At 31.0% G+C, this 24,077-nt stretch overlaps 2 protein-coding genes, 3 long non-coding RNA genes and 1 pseudogene across 6 annotated transcripts; 4 read left to right on the forward strand and 2 right to left on the reverse strand.

Moving 5' to 3' along the window:
• Positions 1 to 820: 820 nt before the first annotated feature.
• Positions 821 to 6,437, reverse strand: LOC123892099 (annotated as a pseudogene).
• On the reverse strand, positions 4,805 to 9,615 carry LOC123891511 (pentatricopeptide repeat-containing protein At2g39620). Of its 2 annotated transcripts, none has more exons than XM_045941390.1 (3): positions 6,320 to 9,615; positions 6,183 to 6,238; positions 4,805 to 5,345 (listed from the first exon to the last, which is right to left on the reverse strand). In XM_045941390.1, the coding sequence occupies exon 1, from the start codon at positions 9,483 to 9,485 to the stop codon at positions 6,876 to 6,878; it is 2,610 nt and encodes an 869-aa protein (XP_045797346.1). In that variant the 5' UTR covers positions 9,486 to 9,615; the 3' UTR covers positions 4,805 to 5,345; positions 6,183 to 6,238; positions 6,320 to 6,875. The 2 variants fall into 2 exon arrangements, with proteins under 2 accessions (XP_045797346.1, XP_045797345.1); XM_045941389.1 differs by having other exon boundaries at positions 4,923 to 5,355.
• Positions 9,616 to 11,998: 2,383 nt separating this feature from the next.
• LOC123892100 (nodulin-3-like) lies at positions 11,999 to 12,677 on the forward strand. Its single transcript, XM_045941939.1, has 3 exons — positions 11,999 to 12,159; positions 12,288 to 12,299; positions 12,398 to 12,677. Exons 1-3 carry the CDS (start codon positions 12,042 to 12,044, stop codon positions 12,499 to 12,501), a joined length of 234 nt encoding a protein of 77 aa, XP_045797895.1. The 5' UTR covers positions 11,999 to 12,041; the 3' UTR covers positions 12,502 to 12,677.
• A 4,527-nt stretch (positions 12,678 to 17,204) lies between these two features.
• Positions 17,205 to 18,018, forward strand: LOC123891512. Its single transcript, XR_006803136.1, has 3 exons — positions 17,205 to 17,351; positions 17,483 to 17,494; positions 17,605 to 18,018. It is a non-coding gene; the product is annotated as an uncharacterized LOC123891512 (long non-coding RNA).
• A 2,655-nt stretch (positions 18,019 to 20,673) lies between these two features.
• Positions 20,674 to 21,251, forward strand: LOC123891513. Its single transcript, XR_006803137.1, has 3 exons — positions 20,674 to 20,835; positions 20,974 to 20,985; positions 21,098 to 21,251. It is a non-coding gene; the product is annotated as an uncharacterized LOC123891513 (long non-coding RNA).
• Positions 21,252 to 23,044: 1,793 nt separating this feature from the next.
• LOC123891514 lies at positions 23,045 to 23,609 on the forward strand. Its single transcript, XR_006803138.1, has 2 exons — positions 23,045 to 23,228; positions 23,334 to 23,609. It is a non-coding gene; the product is annotated as an uncharacterized LOC123891514 (long non-coding RNA).
• The last annotated feature ends 468 nt before the right edge of the window (positions 23,610 to 24,077 follow it).

Here is a 24,077-nt window from a genome sequence, read left to right on the forward strand (position 1 = left end):
TTATTTTGTTGTCTATCTGAAATTGCTTGAGATGGGATGGCACATATATTGTATAGAATCTGAAGCTCCCATCCTTGTGGGTAGAACGATCGGGAGGGGGCTGGAACCACTTGATGCCAGAACTTCAACTGATCCCGAACCAAATTAAATTGGTGGTGAAAGTCAAAAAAAAAAAAAAAGAAAGAGAAAAAATTGTTTGGTAAATCATGGCTAAAAATAATGGCTTTTTAACTAAAATAAAAATTGTTTGGTAAATCATTTTATTTTATTTTTATAAAATAAAAAGTTAAAAGTTGTTGTTTTTTATTATAATAGGATTAAAAGATATGTTTGATAATATATTATAATTTTTCCTAAAATATAGAAGCTATTTTTTCTTTTTACTATAGCTTTCAAAAATTGTTGTTTGACCTAATTTTTTACTTTTAAGAAAAAATAGAGGAAAAAAAATTAGGTCAAACGGTACCTTATTCACATCGATAAAAAAGTAACTTATTCATACAATGTTCCTTTCACTAAAAAATATCAATAAAAATATCATTATTACATTATGAATCAAATTCTAAATCTTGCAATGAAAACATTAAGAAAGAACCTATTTAGCCTTGAGGTTAATTTGTTGGCTACAATAAAAAGACAAATTTAAGATGATAAGCTTGAGAGGTTTAATTCATTGAAAAAGTTGTGGTGGTTTTTTTTTCCTTTAAAGTGAATGAGTGTCTCAGGATTTGTAGCTCACGAGAATAATATTGAGTTGTCTTTGTTTCCTTTCACTAGAGAAGATCTTGTTCGAAGCATTATTGAACTAAACGTAGACACTTCAATAACCCATTCTACTACATCCAACCCTTGTTTGTGGGTTGACTGAAACTAGGCTCTTTTCACAAAATATAGCTTCATATATGTCAGCAAATTCTCTCCCTTGTCCATTCTCAATATTGACATTATGAGTTTCCTCTGTATCAATATTATAAGATCTAACTTTATCAAATATTTTTCTTTTTACAAGAATCTCATTTCCCTTCCAAAATACCAATGGCACACAAGGTGAACTATGCTCTTTAGTTCGAAGTTTGGTCCAACTAGAATTCACAGCACCATCTCCTTCCGTCACCCAAATGTCAAAGTTTGCATTTTGATCACAAAATTTATGACAAACCGATGTTATACACCCACCTAAAACACCCAAATATCTTCCACTTGAACTACTAATATCAACATCTGTTGGCAACGATACCGTGCGAAGAATCCCACCTCCCACATCCAATGCAAGGATTGTTGTAGTCAAGCCTTTAATTTTTCCCCACCAATAATAAATCCCATTAAAATGCATTGCAAAACAAGAAGTGTCAAATTCACAACACCATGGATGAATTAGCACTTTCAATTGTTCTCCAAGAATCACTTCTCAAATCATATTCTTCAATATATACTTGTTACAACACATTTGTTGTGACTAACCCACATCATAACAACGTTAATTAAATAAATCTTCACTTCTTTGATCATGTCTCATTCCAACACCTAGTACCATCCCATCTTTTACTTTTGTGACCAAATATGATGGAAGAAGCCCCACATTAAGCCATTACAAGAATTGGAAACAATGTGAAATGATAGACTACACCTCATGTTTTGCAAAGATATAGAAATTTGTTTAGGAGAAGAGCCATGTTCCAAGGAAAATAGTTTGTGGGTATAAGGGGTTAACCAAAGGCGTAGAAGTAAGTAATAGTTTTGACTCATAATTTACCCATTTTGGAATACTATTACTATGTCTAAGCTTCAATAGACACTGCTCGTTTTATACTACTTTGTGGGTTTCAAAAAGTAATCCAAGATTATTCTTGTGCCTCTATAATTTTTATGTATCCGAACATGAATCTGTCTTCCTTTTTCTACGTAATAAATCCTATTAAAATCTTACACAAGATAGTGCCTACTTATATACTCTCTCAAGTCTCTAGTGTTGTTTCTTTCTCAACAATGTATAAAGAAATCTTTATGTTCTATCAAACAGATTCTTTTATTTACAATATTTTTGGGTACAACTTTTATTTAGAAAAATTATTACAGTGGTACATGTAAATCAAATAATATCATTAAATGAATAAAAATAAAAATATTATATATCATCAAAATGAAATCAATTATATGAATCTCACTATTTCAAAAATAAATCGCTATAACCTTTCAAAAGATAGAGAGAATGATTCCCTATAACACCCACGTAATTTCAACACCAATAATTTGTAAAATTATTGCAATACCTTTTTTTTCTCTTTATTTATAATTGTAATAACTACATATGAACAAAAAGTAGACGGACAACAAGCTGCGCCCCTATATCCTTTGAAAAATAATTTGTAAAGTACAATATATATATATATATATATATATATATATATGTCAGGATCAAATGATGTTTTAACCGATATAAATTTTGCAAATGAGGAGAAATGATATTTTGACAACAAATTTTAAACAACATACGGACAACTCTTCATAAAAGTCCTTTCTATTGAGAAATGATATTTGTACAACAAATTTTGAACAACTTTTAAACAACTTTCTCTTTCATACTCTCATTATATTTTTATTCTCTCTCCTACTTTCTTTCTCTTTATTGGTTTTGCCCCAAAAGTAGAAGGAAAAAATGTTGTCCCAATTTGTTGTCCCAAAAATTAATGTACAAATATCACTACTCTTTCTATTTTAGCTAAATAATTCTTTATTCGCATCGATTTCCGTGTCAATACCACATTGCCTTTTATATTTTAGTTGTCCCATAAATTGTCAAACAATTGGTTCTTCAAATAACATACCTCTCAAATGAGTTCACGAAGTTTTATTATTTTTGTAAACGAAAAGATTCCCTGGTGGTCTGTATATACCATACCTTTGTTTGAAGGCGACTTTGTTAGAGAAGACAAAGACGCCTTTGTAAGAAAAGACGGGGCTTTGTTTCCCGTGAGTGATGTACTGCATTATGGCACGGTTAAACATTTGTTCCAATTTATCTTCTCCAAATCGTGTCATGATGTTAAAGTGCATTGCCTTTTTTGTGCAATTTCTTTTAATTCTTACTTTTCCTCCAAGTAAGCTAAAAACATAATTGTTGAAGAATATACACTCTCTGTTGTCGATCATCGTTCGAGCCTCCCATTCATGTATAACAAAATGCATAAACAAATTTGGATAGATCATATTGTGTCTCTTCTCAAGCACTAATCGAAATTTGAAGACATATATGGAGAAGAGAAAAGACCAACAAATATTTGGAGATGCATAGAAAGTAAAAATCTTGAATGAAGACTTTGAGAAGAATTACAACTTATTAAGAAAGGATATGCAGAAAGAATTACAACTTATGCAGAAAGGATATGCAAAAAATTATAAATTATTAAGAAAGAATATGCATAAAAAGGAATTTTACCTATAGTGGTCCCCAAAAAAATAGTCGATTACATTTCTTTTCCGACCCATATAATCCGGGTTGATGGTAATTGAGAAGTGAATAAATCCGTGGTGAATTTGGGCGTAACCACACACACACAGTCCTTGCAAAGCGACCTGTGGCTTGTTGAATATGGTACCTTGATTTGTTACATATCCACGATGCTCATACAGGGAACGGATCACGGAGTCCGTAAACACTCCACCGTTGCCGTAACATCCAAGGCTGCACCTAGCGTGCTGAAAAGACTGACACGCTGATAGACTGACTCCCAACTCGCAGTCATGTCTACGTTGCTACAGCATGTAATCGGCGAGTGTATCTGGGTTGGGAGTCCAAGTCGAATCCCCAATTTGTTCTTCCACAGCTTCCATAATTCCACCACTATGACATGCATCAACAACTAGGTTAAAATGGAGTCGACTTGACGATATCCCTAAAATCACCGTCTAAAAAACCACACAACCCCTTTAATTAATAAACAAAATTTTCAATAAAAACTCTATTTTATACCGTAAATGTTCCTATAATCCCAAATTGTGTGGAGTGTAAACGTTCCTATAATCTCAATTTGTGTGGAGCGTAAGTTGCCGAGCTGCACAATAATAATTATTGTAGTATAAAAATATTCTCTTTCTAACCATAAATCTTTGATTTATAGCTTTTGCTTACTAATTCACAGCTAACTATATATTTGACTCAATTTAGATAAGAGCAATAAATTAATTCAAAAAAAAAAAAAGAGCAATAAATACTAACGAAATAAAATAAGGGTAATGCTAAATAGTGCCCCCGGGATTGTGTACTTACCTATATTCAGGCCCGACCCAATAGCACGTGCAACATGTGCGACGACATTGAGCCTCCAAATTTTGGTAGAATTTTACACCATAAAATTTCAAAGTCTTACATTAATAGTTATATACTATCAATTTTCAATAAATATCTCATTTGTATCAATGGACTAGTGGTAAGTTGTGAAGTTTGTGTATGCAAGGTCTTTGATTCAATTCCCAACAATTTTTTTTTTTTTTTTTTGCATAATTTTATCTCTAGTTATTTCAAATTAAATTAAAATTGGCATTGATTATGATACGTCTCTTTTTCTGTTATTTACAATGATAATTATTTTATGTCTAATGTTATTTATAATTTAAATAAAGCATGAGTTTTATTATTATTTTTTAAATAAAACATGATTCTTTTTAAAACAAATTGTGTTTTTTTCTACTATTATAGGCCCAATTTGCGATGATGTTGTTTTTCTCCTTGTTAATTTTTGTTATCATAATATTTGAAAAAAATAATAAAATGGCAAAAAAGGAATGATGTGAGAAAGGTGGGAATGATTTGAATAATTGGCAATTTATAAGATTTAATGCAATATTTGGTTTTCTCCTTGACAAATATCATTATTACAATCAAATTCTATAATTTGCCAAGGAAACAGTAAGAAAGAACCTATTTAATCTCAAAATTAATTGGTGGCTGCATTAAAAAGGCATTCTCTAGTGGATAAGTTGAGAGGGTCGATTCATGCAAACAAAACAATAAGAAACAACCTATTGAACCTATTTTCGTTTATTTTTCCACATGTTTCTTCTACTATTGGTAATATATTTGTTTGAATCATTGTTGAACAATAAATATTGAAGCTAGACTCTTTACACAAAATATAACTTAACATATATCAAAAATTGCTCTCCCTTCATTCTCATGCTTTATAGTATACTTCAGATTTTGGTCCTTTTCAAGTTGCAGGCACCAATGAATGGCTAGAGCTTCGGCAAGCTTAGGATCAACTGTCAAATTCTCTTTTCTGGAGGCTGAGAATGAAATGTTACCTGAGTAATCCTCACATACGTAGTAAATCCATTCGGGAAACAACCTGCATCAACCTAAATAACATGAGGAACACGAGCATTAATCATAACTGTGATTAAACTCCACAATAAATTCCAGTGCTGCATTTACTACTTGGTTCCTATAAAACCACAATTTCCACAAGATAGAACAAAACAATTGGGGCCCTAATGATATTTGAAAGGTGCCTGTGGGGTGGATGCATATTTGGAAAACGAAAATTTCTCAGAAAATCAAAATCTTCTTTGGAGGATAACGAGATATTGCCTTCCAACCCGGAAACCACTGCTAAGTAAAAATGTAAATTGTCCGGATCATTGTTCTTTATATAACCATAGCTTGGAAACTAGATGTCATTTTGTTTCGGTATGAGAAGACTGTCCAAATTCAGGGAAGAGGCTGGACTTTGGAACGCCATTAAAAATTTGGTAGAGATAGCTGAAGGATGCAGCGAGTTAATTTCCATCTCCTTGATATATTAAACACTATAATGAAAACTGATTTTGCATCGTTACTATGGTGTCTATGAAAGAGAAGAAATGAAAATTAAGGTATGGAAAGATATGGGAGAAGAGACAGCAAGTATCCATTCATGTAGTGAGTGAGATGCTGCATAAGTTTCAACTGTGCTTGACACTTAACAGTTTATGACTGTTTCTTGTCTCTTGTTTCTTGACAGATATCAATCAACTAAAAGCAATATCAATTATCACTGAAGAAGGTAATTAAATAACAACTAAAGATTGTTGAATCCATGAATTGAACTAAAACAAGTAACTTGAAAGCTCAGGTGTCGAACATCATCAGTTGATCCAAGTGTAAGCAAATAGTGATCAATGGAAAAAAGGTTTAGGAACTTAACCTTTTTATTTCTCGTAACTTTGATTTTCTTGATAATTCCAAATTGTCCAAAATAACCTGCAATAAGCAATTTATAAACAAAGATTCTTTCCTTGTAAATAATCTCAAACAGTAACCTAAAGTTAAGTATATAAGAACCTTCCATCTGTTTCTCATAGAAGCAATGTGAAATCTGACCAACACGCAAAACAGGCAGTACTCTCCAGTATTTCTGTTCAGGACGTTTGCGACCGCGGCTAACTTCCAATGGCTTCATTCCCAATGTTGTTATCTTCTGTAGAATTAGACTGTTCTTTTGATCTTACTTCTGCAGCGTTTGCAATCCTAATTCTAGGAAGCAGATTTGATCAGCGCACTAAATCATTCATATCATCGTCGCTTCTTTCCATTACCACCTCCAGCTGCTGTATAACAGCACATGCTAGGCAATGCAAAGTGAGGATTCCAAAAATTACACAGCTTACAGGGATAGACATTCCAGGTTTCCAAATGTTACACATAATGACAATGTGTTGAAATTCTACTGCACATGATTACACAACATAGTGATTCTTGTAGCCTTCTTTTCCATTTCTAATTTGAAAGAGGAACTTTGATTGCATACCTTCTACTTTGTTCGGTTTTAAAGAAAATATTCCATTGCATTTGTAAGTAAACTGTTAGTCTGTGCTAACTAAGTGTCTGAGCTTTCTCACTAGCAAGAAAGGCATGAAACTTGTTTGTGAGCTCCAACCCAACTATAACCAGGAATTTTCTTCAATCCGTGATCATTCATATGTGATCTTGTCCTTCTGGCATCATTCCACCGACCACATTGAGCATAAATATCTGACAAAACTACGTAATGAGCTGCGTTTCCTGGTTCAAGTTTAAGGAGATGATGCAGGGCAACCTCTCCTAAGGAAACATTGGAATGGATTTTACATGCTCCCAAAAGGGCGCCCCAAACTTGAGCATCAGGTTCTCTTGGCATTTTATTAATTAAACTCAAAACTTCATCAAATAAACCAGCACAGCCCAAAAGATCAACCATGCAGGCATAGTGTTCCATATTGGGTTCAACATTGTGGTGCTTTCCACACATGGATGTGAAAATGTCCCTTCCTACCTGAATTAAACCAGCATGTCTACAAGCAGATAATACACTGATGAAGGAAATAGAATCAACACGTACATTAGTCTCTTGCATTAGGGAAAAGAAAGCGACGGCAAGTTCACCTTGGCCGTGCATTGCATAGGCCGAAAGCATTGTATTCCATGAGATAGTGTCTTTGTTTTCCATTTCATGAAAACAATTCTCAGAATAACTGAGTTGTCCGCATTTAGCATACATATCTATGAGACTATTTCCAAGAAGGGAACTGGATAAAAATCCCATTCGGATTATGCAGGCATGAAAAGCCATGGCCTCTCTTATTATTGACAAATATGATACGGCAGAAAGTACGGTCACAAATGTGACTAAATTAGGCCTGACATTTTCCAATTTCATCCGTCGAAAAGTGCAAATTGCTTCATTGGCACATCCATGATGCAGATACCCTGTAATCATCACATTCCAAGATACCTCATCCTTTACATGCTTGGTTAAGAGAAACAACTGTTCAACTGAGCAAAGGCTCCTACACTTGGCATACATGTCCATTAAAGCAACTTTTACATGAATATCATATTCAAAACCACTCTTTTCAATATTTCCATGCAAGCATGTTCCTAGATCTAGGTAATCCATAATGGCGCAAGCTGAAACCAAACCCACCATGGTTCCACTATCTGGTTGAATCCCACTTAATTGCAATCGATGGAACATTTCCAATGCAAGACGTGGGTCGCCATATTTAGTAAACCCATTTATCAAAGTATTCCACACCACAACATCTTTATTTTGCATTCTGTTGAATAGTGTCATAGCATAAGTAAATAATTCTAATCTAGTGTACATTGAAATAAGGGTTGTTCCTGTTGATGTGTCAGATTCCATATCTGCTTTAATTGCATAGCAGTGCATACTCTTGCCTAATCTAAGGTTTGAACTTTCTGCACAAGCGGAAACAAGAATCGACAGAATCACTTTATCTGGTTTCAAACCTTCATGCTGCATCTCTTGGAACATAGACAATGCTTCTTCAGGATATCCAGCTTGGACAAGAGCTGATAAAAAAGCAGACCAAGCAACCAAATCTCTTCCTTCAAGACTCAGAAACAATTCATTAGCCTTCTTCAACTCACCACATTTTGCATACATGCTCACTACTGGAGTAGCAACAACAATATCTGACATTATCCCCATCTGTAAAGCGCGATTATGAACTTCTTTCCCTCTCTCCAGGTCTCTCATCTCTGCAGCTGCCAAAAGAGCATTTATAACTGCTACCTTGTTCATCTTAACATTTTCATGCCTCATTTTATCAAGCAATTGAAGAACTTCAAAGTAACAACCATTTTGTACATATCCAGCCATCATTGTTGCCCATGAGACATCATCATCCATAACCCGCATCCGGTCAAATATCCGACGAGCCCAATGTACCTCACCACATTTAGAATACATATCAATCAATGAATTCAAAACCACACCACAAATACTTCTCCTAACAACATAACCATGAATGGACTTACAACAACCAATATCCTCTAATCTAGAAACAGCAGGCGCAATGTTCAATATACTCACAGTATCAGGCTCCACACCTTCCCTCTGCATCCTCCAAAACATTTCCAACGCCTCACAAGGATTTAAGCTCTGCGACAAACCCGAAATCATCACATTCCAAGAAGCAACATCTTTCTTCGGCATTTTATCAAACACCTTCCTTGCACTATCCAAATGACCCATTTTACAAAACATGTCAATAAGACCTGTCCCAATAAACACATCACATTCTAACCCTTTAAAAACCACATCTTTATAAACAGAAACACCCTCATGAAAATCTAATGCACCAGTACAAGCCTTCAAAACAAAGGTAAATGTATATTTATCAGGTTTAAGTCCAATTTCAAACATTCTATGATACAAGTTTATACCTTTATGGAACTTTTGAAATTTACAATAAGCTCTAATTAATGAATTACAAAGAATTAGAGATGGGTTTGTGAATGTTGATTGAGGTGAGTTGAATTGGCGGAAGAGACCAGAGACAAGGAAATGAGCATGGATTTGGAGGAGAGGGTTCAAATGTTTACATGAATGAATGAGTTTAAGGTAGTTGTTATTGCTGTGATGTTGTGGAATTTTAAAGGCATGAGTGTGAAGTGAATTTGAATGTTTCAATGTAATTGTAATAATGTTTTTCAATCTCATTTTGTAACACAATCAAAAGAAGCATGAATGAATGAATGAATGAATGAATGTTTGTGGATTTTTGGTAAAATAATATCAACATGTGGAAGTACTAATACGAAGTCGAATTCTTATTAAAGGTTGGATACATGCTTATAATAGTACTAATACGAAGTCGATCCCCCACAACTGCGATCGGGAGGGGGCTGGAACCACTTGATGCCAGAACTGACCCCCGAACCAGATTCAACTGGTGGTGAAAAACCGAAAAAAAAAAAAAAAAAATAGTAAATGTTGGATAGGTGAGAAACATGTTTGCGTGGATTGGATGGAAATTTCTCATTCGTGGGATTGATGATGGAGGATTTTATTGACCAAAAGTGATATCACAATCAACATGTTTACATATTGTTCATGTTTGACATTTTTGCCTTCATAACACTCATGTTCATTGAAGATCATGCATAACAATGTTGTCATTTCCTAGGTTTATGGATGGAGGTAACTTTCAAAGGGATTGATAATAATAATAAGGAAAATGCTAAACAGTAGGGGGCACTAGTTAAGGATACAAATATAGAAATTTTATCTCGTAAATTGTGCGTTTAATGTTTTAATGATGTGAAAAGTTATTCTCTCTCATCATTAACTTTATCATTTGTTTCCTTTTTTAGTATGCTTAACTAGTGCCCCAGGGGCACTGTTTAGCATGACCCTAATAATAATAAGGGTTATGATAATTTTCAAAAGAACGTGTTAAGATTCTAAATATAGAAAATTGTATTTAATGTTATAATTTTTTTTTAATATTTAAGATGTTAAATACACAAATTTCAATAAATTATTTCTAGTTTTGCTTCCTTAACATGTGCCTTTGGTGCACATGTTAATATTTTCCTAATAATAATAATAATAATAAATGCGACGTCGGGACACTTGCTAACCATATTAAAAATGGAAATTAATGACAAAGTTAAAGATAGAAGAGTAACTTTTTACATTTTTAAGGTATTGAATGCACACATTTCAAAGTAAAATTTTCTTATTAATATGTTTAGGAAAATGCTAAACAGTGCCCCCGAGGCACTAGTTAAGGATGCAAAAATAGTAATTTGGCATTGGAGTTTGTGCAGTCAACTCCTTGAAAGTTTAAAAAGTGTTATTTTCTTTTCAAAACTTTCTGTTTTTGGTTTCCTTAACCAGTGCCCCGGGGGCACACCAGTGCCCCGGGGGCACCGGTTAGCATGACCCATATGTTTAACTACTGTCCAAGACATTGTTTAACATTTTTCATATAAAAATAGTGACGGAAAGAAATATATGAATATGAATATGAATTGTCAGTGACATTTGACAAAGCTTTTGTTTTATTTGATCAACTTAAAAATTCAATTTTTACTTATAATAGTGACTAACATCTATCTCCTTGATATGATTTGTATAATCAATACCTATATTGTAATTTTCCACTCATTTTTATCTAGAAATATTCAATAGACATTTTGATCATCAAACACACTTTTCTCTCTTAATTAATTGTTTTCCAAAAATATTATTAATTAATTAATAGATTATTCGTTAAGCGCAACAATTGATTAGACATTTAGGGGTAATATACCGTTTCGGTGCGGACCGCGATAGCTGTACCAAATCGAGGTAAATTCTGAATCCTAGATATGACTCCAAAAGGGTCAAGGTCAGTCAATGAGATGATGACTAACATTTATACTATTTTGTATGCTTTGTAGAATAAATTATAATTAGGAGTGACTTTCACGTGTCAATATAGTTAAAATTAATGTCTATTTTTTTTTATTTATGTTTAGATGTTTGTTTTGTTAAGTAGCCCAGTGGCTAGAAAATCAATCTTAAAGGTGAATAAATGCAGCATTTGGGGTTCAAATCACGGTTCCTGCATATATAGTGCGAGATTCCTACCATGTTTTTAACTTATCGAAAACTAATTATAATTAATATATTATAATGATTTTCAATCTTATATAGAAGATATTAAAAATTATGAACTTTTTTTGCTGATGTAGTATTATGAACTTAAAATTCAACATATACATTAGCTATAAACTTTCTATAACCTAGGAGTCACAAAATCATAAAAACAAAAAAAAAATCACGACTAGTGCACCATGTTAGCTTGTTAAACTTGCTAAAAACTTGTCTTACATTTAATCACATGATCTACAGGAATATCAACAATAATTTAAAGATTAATTAAAACAATTGTAGTATTTAGGTGGCTAATATTACTTTCTATAAATCAATTGAAATTTTGAAGTATGAATGAATAAACAAATTTTACAATACCCGTTTTTACTAAGTGTGACAAAAGGTAAATACACCGCATTCATCTATTTAAGAGACATTTAATCTGATTTTTTTTTATAAAATAATGATTCTAATATATTAGGAAAGACTTTTCAATAACTCCATAAGTGACTAAAACTATTTAATTGTTTTTTTTTTTTGGAGAGAATGAGCTTTTTACATTTTTTTTTGAAGAAGCTAAATTAGAATGAGCTTTTTACATTATAAAGAGATAAAATTATATTACATTCTTACATGCAAAAAAGAAAAACTATGGCTAAAATTTTCAAGTTTGTTTGTGCAATGATTCTATTTCTTTCATTATTTATTGACGCAGCAAGATACAATCCTAAGCTTCAAAATCCTAAGCTTCGTAAGTCACTTTTTCATCCTTTTTCAAATTTTCTTATTTACTTTCTACACAACATTTTACTCGTTTTAGTAACATTATTTTATTCTCTATTTGTTTATGCAATGATTCAACTTCTTTCATTATTTCTGGTCTCAGCGTATGTCCGTAAGTCATCCTTTTCGATTTTTCTTATTTGTAATTTGTACCCAACATTTTATCTTATTTTACTAACATTATATATTTTTTTGATATTATATAGCACGTTTGCAAGAATGTGAATACGACGACGATTGTCCACAAATTGTTTCATCCCCTTTGGTTATAAGGTGTATTGATTACAATTGTATAGTTGTTAACCATTAGGATAATTTATCGCAGGCTCAAGATATTACACAAATGCCATGAAAAGGAAGAATGAACTCTTTAACTAGCTAAATTTGTGCAATATATATCTTATCTTATATATCTAGAATATTTAATTAATTGTCATTTAGTTATTATGATGGAACAGAATAATTAATATTTTTATTTATGTTTCATATTCTAATTTCAAAATTTTTGAAGTTAATGACTTGTACTCTAAAATAATGTTTTAAAAATCAAATCGAAATAAATAAATATATAAAAAAATAGTTGAATCGGTTTAACTGATATAAAACCGGTTAAAACCAGATAATAATAAATAAAATAAAAAATACACATCTTAACACAAAAATCATAAATAAAATAAATAATATAGAGTAAATCTCAACACTAAATTCACATGTTAGTAAAAAAATAAATACAAATACTTATTTACACTAGTACTAGCCCATAATTCAAAATAATATGGCCCATGCCTATTACGATAACTCTAGATATAAAATACCAGTATACCTATCCAAATACGGAATTAGATTTCATGCAGGAGGAAATTACACTAGTATACTGTATACCTTCATATATAGTTTGCAATTCACTTCGGTACATGGTACGCGATATGCGACCCTCAAAGTATTTAGTATGTTATGGAGTATACATAGTCGGTACACTATTTAAGTTCATGGTACGTTATATTTGATACACTATGAATTAAAATATTATTTAGTTAAAAACAACCAAATACATGATGAAAAAAATCACATTTTAACAAAAGTCACATTAAAGATGATATTCCAACCGTCACATGTTCACTCATCTATGAGGTTTGTTTGTTTGTTTGTTTTTGAATGACAAATATATTATATATAAATATAGAAACGAAAAAAATGTGAGAGAAAGTTCAGAAAAATAAAGAGGTACCAAAAGTACACTCCACAAAAATCTAACAATCTCTAAGGTAAGATAGAAAAAACAAACATACAAATAAAACTACAAAGAAACAACGAGACACACCACCACCACCACAATAGAGCCCCTCAAAGACACCACCACGAGAAGAAAGATTTCCCTCAGGAAGATAGAGACAAAAATCAACCACAGGTAGGACAAAGTAACAAGAGGGCCTCCAATCTTCCTAACCCGTCGAGGCCCAAAATGACACCCCGACAAACTCTATCGATTCCAGCATAAAGCAGGGTGTATACCCCAATTGTAAAAGGAATAAGGGGAGTCCGAGTTTTTACTACCAATTTGAAATACAAGATAAAGCACGGTAACATTAGTCTCACATCGGGAGTTTTGCAAACACAAGCAGGCATAAGACACAATAAGTATATTTCAAAACAAGCATGGTGATTCCACTAGTATGCTTAGCTTTATCTCACTTTATTAAAGTGATGAACATTTCCATAAGTGGGTGCAATAGTTAAATATTCATTTATTGAGCTTTTATAATTACGCTCAAATATAGAGATGATTATTCCTTCTCTGGCTCGCTATTTCATTTATTGGTTCGCTGTTTCCTGTGAATTATGGTGAACCAATTCGCAAATGAATTGCGAACCGGTACGTATGTGTGAACCAATTTGCGGTTCGTTGGATATTTAGTGAAGTGACTATCTGTAAATTACAAAGAAACACCCTCATGAAAATCTAAATCAACGGTACAAGCCTTGAAAACAAAGGTAAATGTATATTTATCAGGTTCAAGTCCCATTTCCAACATTCTATGATACAACTTTATACCTTATGGAACTTTTGAAGTTTACAATAAGCTCTAATCAAATGAATTACAAAGAATGCGAGATGGGTTTGTGAATGTTGATTGAGGTGAGTTGAATTGGTGGAAGAGACCTGAGACAAGGAAATGAGCATGGATTCGGAGGAGAGGGTTCAAATGTTTACATGAATGAATGAGTTTAAGAGTGATTCTAGTATGTCGGTGATGTGCCTTCTTATTTTCTTTCAATTTTATATGTTGGTAGAATTTAGTAGAGTATACTTTTGATACCTCTTTATTTTTCTAAACTTTATCTTGTACCTCATTCGTTTTTATATTTATGTAATATTATATATTTAAATTGTTATTTAAAAATAAAAAATCTCATTTTGCAACACAAATAAAAAGAAAGCATGCATGAATAAATGAATGAATGAATGTCTGTGGACTTTTGGTAAAATAATCTCAACATGTAGTGGAAATCGGTAATAGTCACTATTATTAGAAGTAACTATTGATTTTTTTTTTAAGTGTAGTCAGATTGTCAGTTATTTGATAAATTTAAAAAACTAATTTTAATTTATATTAGCTCTTGATTTCACATGAGCCCAGTTTCTTTGGAGGTAGGTGAAGATCTTATTTGACACAAACATATTCTTTTGAATGTTTTTATATTTGTATGGAGACTTTTGTGAGATAGGCTGCCAACAAAAACAAACTTAGTTACTCGAGGCATTATTATTCTAGAAGCTCACTTTTGTGTGTCCGGATGTGGTGGTGTCGAGTTAGCTCAACACTTATTTCTCTCCTGCAGCATCTTCGGTTCTCTTTGGTCATTTGTTCGGTCGTGCATGGATTGACTTTCGTCAGTGGATTCCCAAAATCTATTAGACCACTTTTTTCAGTTTACTTTCATCAGGTGGCATGCGAGCGTGACGTTCCTTCATGCAAAGGTCAAACTCTACAATCATATTGGTGGTTGAAGGCAACTAATCTAGTTTCAAACTACCATCGGTGATGGTCGAGCCCCTATTTGGGAATTGACTAAATCTGTTTTCTATATCATTTCATTGTGTAATGCTTTTGTAAACTTTTGAAGTCTATCTCAGTATACCTTATACCAGAAAAACAATTAAGTTGCTTTTAAATATATGAATACGAATTGTCCTAACATTAATTGAAGAGGGTGACAAACTACTATATCAAGAAAAAGAAGAGGACATACCGATAATGTTATTGTTTTATTCAATCAACTTAAAAATTCAATTTTTGCTTTTAATAGAGACTCTAACATCTATCTCCTTGATGATTTGTATAATAAATCATAACTATAACTATTTATTATAATTTTCCGCTCATTTTTATATAAAAATATTCGATAGACATTTTGATCATCAAACACACTTCTCTCTCTTAATGGATGATTACGAGGTATTAACATAGCTGTAATGTTTAATTTTTTTATCGATGTTTTTAACTTATAAAAAAATAATCTAATTAATATATTATAATTGTTGTGAATTCGGATCGAAAACCACACTAATAATACTTTTAATGTGTGGGACAAATGAATTGAATCAACCAAAACAAAATTGATGAGCAATAATCAATAAATCAACAAAAGCTAGAACTACCAAAAGACGATAAAAGACACGATGAAAATTGTTTACTCAGATCAGTTAAAACCGACCTACTGTGGGGGAGAGAGACCCTCCAATCCACTATCAAACTTCCTTCTTGATTACAAAGATTCATTACAAAAGAGTTACAAGAATTAGACTTCAACCCTAATTCTACTCTTTTCCCAAATCTCTTCTCGTGACCAAGAGATTTCAGTGATTACAAGGTGTTAGAAACACTTCCCCAACCCTAGAATATACCCAAAAGGAACCCCTTTTGATCATAGATTATTGTTGGATGAAGAAACCCTAATTTCTCCTCACATAATACCAGAAAACGTGACATAAATATAACACTACGCGTTTTTCCGCCCGGGGCCCAACTTTTTCTGCCTGGGGCACAGATTTCCGCCTGGGGCATAGACTTTTCCGCCTAAGGCACGAAAACAGAATGTCAGCTCCATTTCTACTGAAATTTTCGCCCGGGGCACCAGAATTTCGCCCGGGCCACCAAAACAGCAGCTTTTGCTGTTTTTCCACGTTTTCAAGGCAATTCCCAACAATAAGTATTTTCAATTTTATGTAGAAGATATTAAAAATTATGATTTTTTTTGCTATATTGAATTTAATATTGTGAACTTAAAATTCAACAGCTATAAACTTTCTATAGCCTAGGTGTCATAAATTAAATTATAAAAAATAATTCATGACTACTATGCCATGCTAGGTTGTTAAACTTGCTATAAACTTTTCTTTTACAATTTTTAGATAAACTAAAAAGTAAGTCGTTAAAAATTCGACACACAAAATTAAGAGATAGGAATTTAACCTAGTCATCCCGGCATTTCTGTCAACTATAGAATTTATGGACAATTTTTTTTTTTTTACACATGAACTATAGGAATATCAACAATATAATATGAAGATTAATTAAAACAAACAATTGTAGTATTTAGGTGGCTAATATTACGTTCTATAAATCAATTGAAATTTTGAAGTATGAATAAACAAACATTATATTACCTAAACAAAATCCAACATGAACCAAAGAATTGTTTTTACAATAGTATTTTAAGAAATAAAAATTTCAAGTTGTTAGTGGAAATGAGCAAAAGAAAATTTAGATTGTCAACAGAACACTCATTTTATATATTAGTTCAAGCATCGAATTAAATGCTTATTAAGGGTTGAAAAAAATAAATAATAAAATATTCTTATGTGTAAACAACTTATTAAGTGTGACAAAAGGTAACACACACCACATTCGTCTATTTAAAAGACATTTAATCATGATTTTTTTTTTTAAATAAAATAATGATTCTAATATATTAGTAAAGACTTTTCAATAACTCCATAAGTGATTAAAACTCTCTAATACATTATAAAGAGTAAAATGATATTATATTTTTACATTCAAAAAAGAAAAAATATGGCTGAAATTCTCAAGTTTGTTTATGCAATGATTCTATTTCTTTCCTTATTTATTGACGCAGCGAAATACATATATCGTAAGCGTAAGCCACTTTTTATCCTTTTCAAATTTTCTTATTTACTTTCTACACACAATATTTTTATCTTGTTTTAGTAACATTATTTTATTTTCTATTTGTTTATGTTCTACTTCTTTCTTTATTTATGGTCGCAGCGTCATTTTTCTGTAAGCTACTTTTTCATCCTTTTCGAATTTTCTTATTTATACTTTGTACACAATCTTTAATTTTATCTCATTTTAATTACATTATTTTATTATTATTTTTCATTATATAGCACGTTTACATGAATGTGAACAAGACGGTGATTGTCCAGAAATTGTTTCATATCCTTTGGTTTTGAGGTGTATTGGTTACAATTGTGTAGTTGTTAACAGCCAAGAATAATTATACACAAATGCCATGAAGGGGAAGAATGAGCTCTTTATTTTATTTTAAGAAAAAAAAAAGCTCTTTATTTTATTTATTTTTTTACGATTAAGAATGAGCTCTTTAACTAGCTAAATATTTGTGCAAGATATTTTATTCTAGAATATTTTATTAGTTGTCACTTGTTATTAGTTATTGTGATGGAACCAAATAGTTATTATTATTATTTATTTATGTTCCATACTCTAATTTAAAAAATCCTGAAGGCATGACTTGTAATGTAAGATGATGATAATAAAATAAAGGTTTAATTAGTATGCTATTTCTTTAGAGATATTTTTGGTTTTATATTGGTCTCATAAAAAAGTTTCGGTTTGCTCTCTTATATGTTGTGTTTGATTGTGAAGAGAAAGTGAGAAGAGAAAAATAAGTGAGTGATGAGAATTTTCTGCAAGTGCACAAAATCATTATCAGGTAATAAAGTAGTAAGTTATCGTCTCCGCAGGGATTGTGCTAAAATTACTAGTTTCACTTAGGAATTTAGAAAGTAAAGGTGATTTGCATTCGCTTTGATGGTTTTGAGAGTGTTTTGCAATTAAAAGAACAATTAAAATATATAACAAGAAATAAAAGGCAATTAAAATAAAAGGTTGTACGAGTAGACGCACGAGGTGGTTAAGTGTTTCGAATCCATCCCTTATTCTTGCTTGGTAATCGACATTATATTTTACTTCACTATTTGTTATTATCCGACAGATTAATTTCTATTAAAATAAGTTTAGTGTTACCTTTCCTTATTTCTATTGCAATTTGAATAAAATTTAGTCAACCGTTGGTAGGTTTTCCCCTTGTTTTTATAGTATCCTCACCTTTAACGAGTTCAGCCTTAAAAAGACGTCCTTACCCTTAACAAGTTCAATGTTTAACAAGTTCTCACGTGTTCTCTCTTACCTTGTTTGATTAACCCTAAACATGCAGAATTTAACTAAGTGTACATCTTAATCCTACCCCTTCCTCAGGCACTGAATTTAATTGTGTCATGTTGGTCGGTTGAATTGTTTTTAGATTCGAGCCTATTAGTCTTTTGTCACGAGATCAACTAATTCATATGGGTTTGTTCTATAACATGATCATCAAGATTAAGAACAAAGAATTAAAACAAGACAATTATAGAAAATAACTAAATAACAATCGAATATAAACTTGTTCGAACCAAATTACATGTCTCAAGCATTCATAAGGGAGTTCATCTACTCGACCTAACCTAGGAAAAATAAATTACAACGACAATAAAAAGAAAGGAACCTTATTGCCTCGGAGTTCCTTGGCCCTCCTTGCCTCCTCCTTAGAGTTCTCCTAACTCTATTGAATATTGGAATAACTCAATATTTCTGAATGAATAATTGTGAAGGAGGAAGACTCTATTTACAGTTTTTCAGTTGGATTTGAGCTTTTTCCTGCGCTCCATCGTATGCATCGTGGCCACGATACTGTTCAAAATCGTCTCATCGTGGCCACGATATTGTTCTATAGATTTTCTAATTACTTCAACCGCCTTCATCTTGCTGCGATGTATCTCATCGTGGGTACGATGGTGTGCGCGTTTTCTTACTTTTTTGTCCTTTTTTTTATGTTTTTCTACTTTTCTTGCTTCTTGGCCAAGTAACTTCATTTATCTAGGTATTTGTTTGCTTTTGGTCTTCAATTGCTACTAACACTACTAAAAACTACTCTAAAATAGTACTAAAAAAATCATATAATTGATTGCCATCAGTGAGAAAAAGAGTTGATTTGATGTATTGATTGGAATAGATATGACAAGTCAAATGAATATCAGAAACGTCAGTTTTGAAATGGATTCTTTGGCCGTGGTTAATATGGTTAATTCAGGCTTAACTCCAAATGCCTTCCTCCAATCTCTTCTCCAAGTAATCTCTCTTCTCCACTGTCCCGGATGGAGAACTATTCAGTTTTTCATGTCTATCACGAGGCTAATCGATGTGCTGACCTGTTAGCAAATCTCGGGCACTCTTCTTTAGATTTTAATTGCATTTTTTTTATGTTTCTCCTTTTGCTTTAAAACTTCTTCTAGAAGATGATGTAAGAGGAGTTAATTTGCCTCATTGTATTTAGTAATTTAATTCTTTTTCTTATAAAAAAAATATTGTGAACTTAAAATTCAACAAACACATTAGCTATAAAGTTTCTATAGCCTAGGTGTCATAAATTAAACTACAAAAATAATCACGACTAGTACGCCATATTAGGTTTGTTAAACTTATTGCTATAAACTATTTTTTTCTACTTTTTTTAGATAAACAAAAATGTAAATCGTTGAAAATTCAACACACACAAAATTAAAAGATTGGAGTTTAACCTAGTCATCTCAACATTATGGACAGTTTTTTTTACATTTAATCACATGATCTATAGGAATATCAACAATAATTTGAAGATTTAGGTGGCTAATATTACTTTCTATAAATCAATTGAAATTTTGAAGTATGAATAAACAGACATTATAATACATAAAGAAAATCCAACATGAACCAACGAATTGTTTTTTGCGGTAGTATTTTAAGAAATAAAAATTTCAAGTTGTTAGTGGAAATGTGCAAAAGAAAATTTAGATTGTCAACAGAACATTCGTTTTATATATTAGTTCAAGAATCGAATTCTTATTAAAGGTTGAAAAAATAATACATAAAATGATAAAAATTTCTTATGTGTGAACAACTTATTAAGTGCGACCTTACCAATTTTTTTTTTTTTTTGACAAACCAAAGAAAACTTATTAATGTGTGAAGTCAACGTCTCGAAAATTGAAATGTTTTGTTTTTTGAGTAAATTATTTCTTTAAATAAAATGCTTAAAGAGTGTCCTGGGCACTGTTTAGCAAAACCCTTTAATAAAATAACGATTCTAATATATTAGGAAAGACTTTTCAATAACTCGATAAGTGATTAAAACCATTTAGTTGCTTTTGGACAGAACGAGCTTTATACATTATAAAGAGATAAAATGATGATATCCTATTTTTACATTCAAAAAAGAAAAAATAATATGGCAGAAATTCTCAAGCTTGTTTATGTAATGATTCTATTTATTTCCTTAGTTGATGCACAGAAAAAATATATGCGTAAGCCACTTTTTATTCTTTTCAAATTTCCTTATTTATTTACTTTCTACACAATAATTTATCTGATTTTAGTAACATTATTTTATTCTTTATTTGTTTATGCAACGATTCTACTTCTTTCTTTATTTCTGGTCGCAGCGAAATTTTTCCGTAAGCAACTTTTTCATCCTTTTCGAATTTTCTTAATTTATACTTTGTAGTGTACACAATATTTTATCTGATTTTAATAAATATTATTTTATTATTATTTTTCAATATATAGCACGTTTGCACGAATGTGAACATGACGGTGATTGTCCAGAAATTGTTTCATATCCTTTGGTTATGAGGTGTATTTATTACAAGTGTGTAGTTGTTAACAATGTTAATGAAGAATAATTTTTCAGAGATCCAAGATACACAAATGCCATGAAGGGGAAGAATGAGCTCTTTATTTTATTTATTTTTTTTACGATTGAGAATGAGCTCTTTAGCTAGCTAAATATTTGTGCAAGATAGTATTTAATTATATGTCATTTTATTATTAGTTATTGTGATGGAACCGAATAATTAATTATTAATTTTTATTTATGTTTCATACTCTAATTTAAAAAATCTTGAAGTTATGACTTGTACCGTAAGATGATGATAATAAAATAAAAAGACAATGGTGGAAAACTTCTCAAGAGAGAGAGAGAGAGAGAGAGAGAGAGAGAGAGAGAGAGAGGTGGATAAAAGAAAAGAAAATTTTCTGATTTTGGTATTTGGCAAATCAGAAGAAAAATGAATGGGATTGTAGAATGCAAGCTTAATTATATATTCAACTAACCGCAATTAATAAAGGTGTTTTAGTAAATAAAATTCATTTTATCATTAAAATTAAAACAACCAATCATTTTTTTTTAAGAACGGCGCACAATTCATCTTGTAATTTTTGAGTTATTTCAAAATTTCATCAAAATCATTTCTTATTATATTTTGTTTTTAACCATGTGAAATTTACTTGGCAAAACCTTATTTTTCAAGTTTATTTCAATGACTATATATTGCTTAGTATAACTTGGTCAAAGGGCTTTTAAAAGCTAACATCAGTAACGTACTCATTTGTCTGCCTCCTACTATTATCCCTTGTTTCCTCAAAACCTTAATGAGATTATCCTTGCTTTATTTTTCATATAAAGGTTACATGGAAAATATACGTTGAAATAAAAAACCACAAAACAAGATATAGCTATACAAGAAGAAAAAAAAAGAACCACTATCCTCCCAACGGTTCTTTGTTGTCTCCTCCTAAATATCTTGTTGATGGATTACATTTCCATGTGTCTGATCATTAAAAAATAAGAGTTATTCCGTTATCTTAGATATGATTCATATTTAAGAAGGACATTGCGCTTATGAGACAAATAAATTTTTAAGGACATTGATTTCGTCACGCCTCATATTCATTTGCGCTTAATTATGAGGTTCGTGTTGTTTTCTTCGCGGTTGCCGATATCAATTACCACAATGTCAAGATAAGTTCAATATTGATCTCTATTTCATAGTGCTGGGCGTGAGGAGGTATGTTAAGAAGTCTCATATTGGATATGAGTTGACATGGACAAAAGTTTATAAGTAAAAGACAATTCTCATTTTACTAACTGGTTTTATAGGGTTGAGTTACACCTACCTCCCAATTTTAAGAATTGATTCTTGAAATATTATCTATAAACTGATAGATCAGTGATGAATATTTATATTTTGTATACTTTGTATAATAAATTATAATTATTTTCATTTTTATGTAGAAGATATTAAAAAATCATAAACTTTCCTTACTATCTTTGATGTAATATTGATGAATTTAAAATTGAACAGACACATTAGCTATAAACTTTCTATGGCCTAGGACTAGGAGTCACACATTAGGTTGTTAAGCTTGCTATAAAAAATTTCTTATATCACATGATATATAGGAAAATCAACAACAATTTGAGGATTAATTAAAATAGGTTGTAATATTTAATATAGACTAGATACATCAGTTTTCCAATAACCTACTAAAATGTGGTTTAGTAACCGGATAATGTGTACTTAGTGCGACAAAAGATAAACACACCTCATTCATCTACTTAAGAGACATTTAATAATAATTTTTTAATAAAATAATGATTCTAATATTAGGAAAGACGTTTCATTAACTTCATAAGTGCTAAAAATTATTTTATTATTTTTGGAGAGAATTGAATCACATTATAAAGAGATAAAACTATATACATTTTTATAAGCAAAGAAAAAAAAAGAAAAAATATGGCTGAAATTCTAAAATTTGTTTATGCAATGATTCTATATTAGTAACATTATTTTATTCTCTTTGTTTACGTAATGATTCTACTTTCTTTCCTTATTTTTGGTCGCAGCGCGAGTTTACCGTAAGCCACTTTTTCATCCTTTTTGAATTTAATTTCTTATTTACTTTGTAGACAATACTTTATCTCATTTTAGTAATATTACTTAATTTTATTTTTCCATTATAGCACGTATACGTGAATGTGAGCACGATGATGATTGTCCACAAATTGTTTCATCTATGGTTATGAGATGCAATAATTACAATTGTGTAGCTATTAACCATGAAGATATATAGTTTGTAGAGAATGAGCTTTTTAGCTAGCAAATGCCATGAATGGGAAGAATGAGCTCTTTAGCTAGCAAAATATTTGTGCAATATATCTTATTTTAGAATATTTCAAAGTTGTTATTTAGTTATTGGTACTCAATAATGATAATAATAATTTTCTATTTTTATTTCATATTCGAGTTTCATAATCTTGAAGTTATAATTAACTTGTACTCTAAGTTGATGATAATGAAATAAAATAAGCAATATAGATTATTATTCAGATTGTCTTTATTTTCGAGGTATCATCAGGGTCTTTAATCCCGATAAATTACATTTTCTTTCAACCTTACAACCTATAAGAATATATTTAATAGGTAAGTTGAAAATAATTTTTATTTTACTTCAAAGGCAATAATTTTTTTTTATGTCATAATATTTTTAAACTTTATGATGTTTCAAACACTTCGATTTAATTATATTATTTAATTATATTTCTCTTATCTTTTCATTAATTTAATAGCATTATATGCCTTGTTTGCCTTTAGGCGATATAGAAAGTTTTAATGTCACTATAAAATTATCTTTTCATTAAATTTAATAACATTATCTCCCTTGTTCCAATTGTTTAGTTCGGTATGTCATTTGCAATTTTGTAGAT

The sequence above is a fragment of the Trifolium pratense genome, linkage group LG6 (genome assembly GCF_020283565.1).
Source record: "Trifolium pratense cultivar HEN17-A07 linkage group LG6, ARS_RC_1.1, whole genome shotgun sequence".
Taxonomy (NCBI): Eukaryota; Viridiplantae; Streptophyta; class Magnoliopsida; order Fabales; family Fabaceae; genus Trifolium; species Trifolium pratense.

Bases quoted from the DNA above. Each gene is read 5' to 3' on its own strand.
- LOC123891511 (XM_045941390.1), bottom strand. From the start codon at position 9,485: ATGAGATTGAAAAACATTATTACAATTACATTGAAACATTCAAATTCA.
- LOC123892100 (XM_045941939.1), top strand. From the start codon at position 12,042: ATGCAAAAAAGAAAAACTATGGCTAAAATTTTCAAGTTTGTTTGTGCA.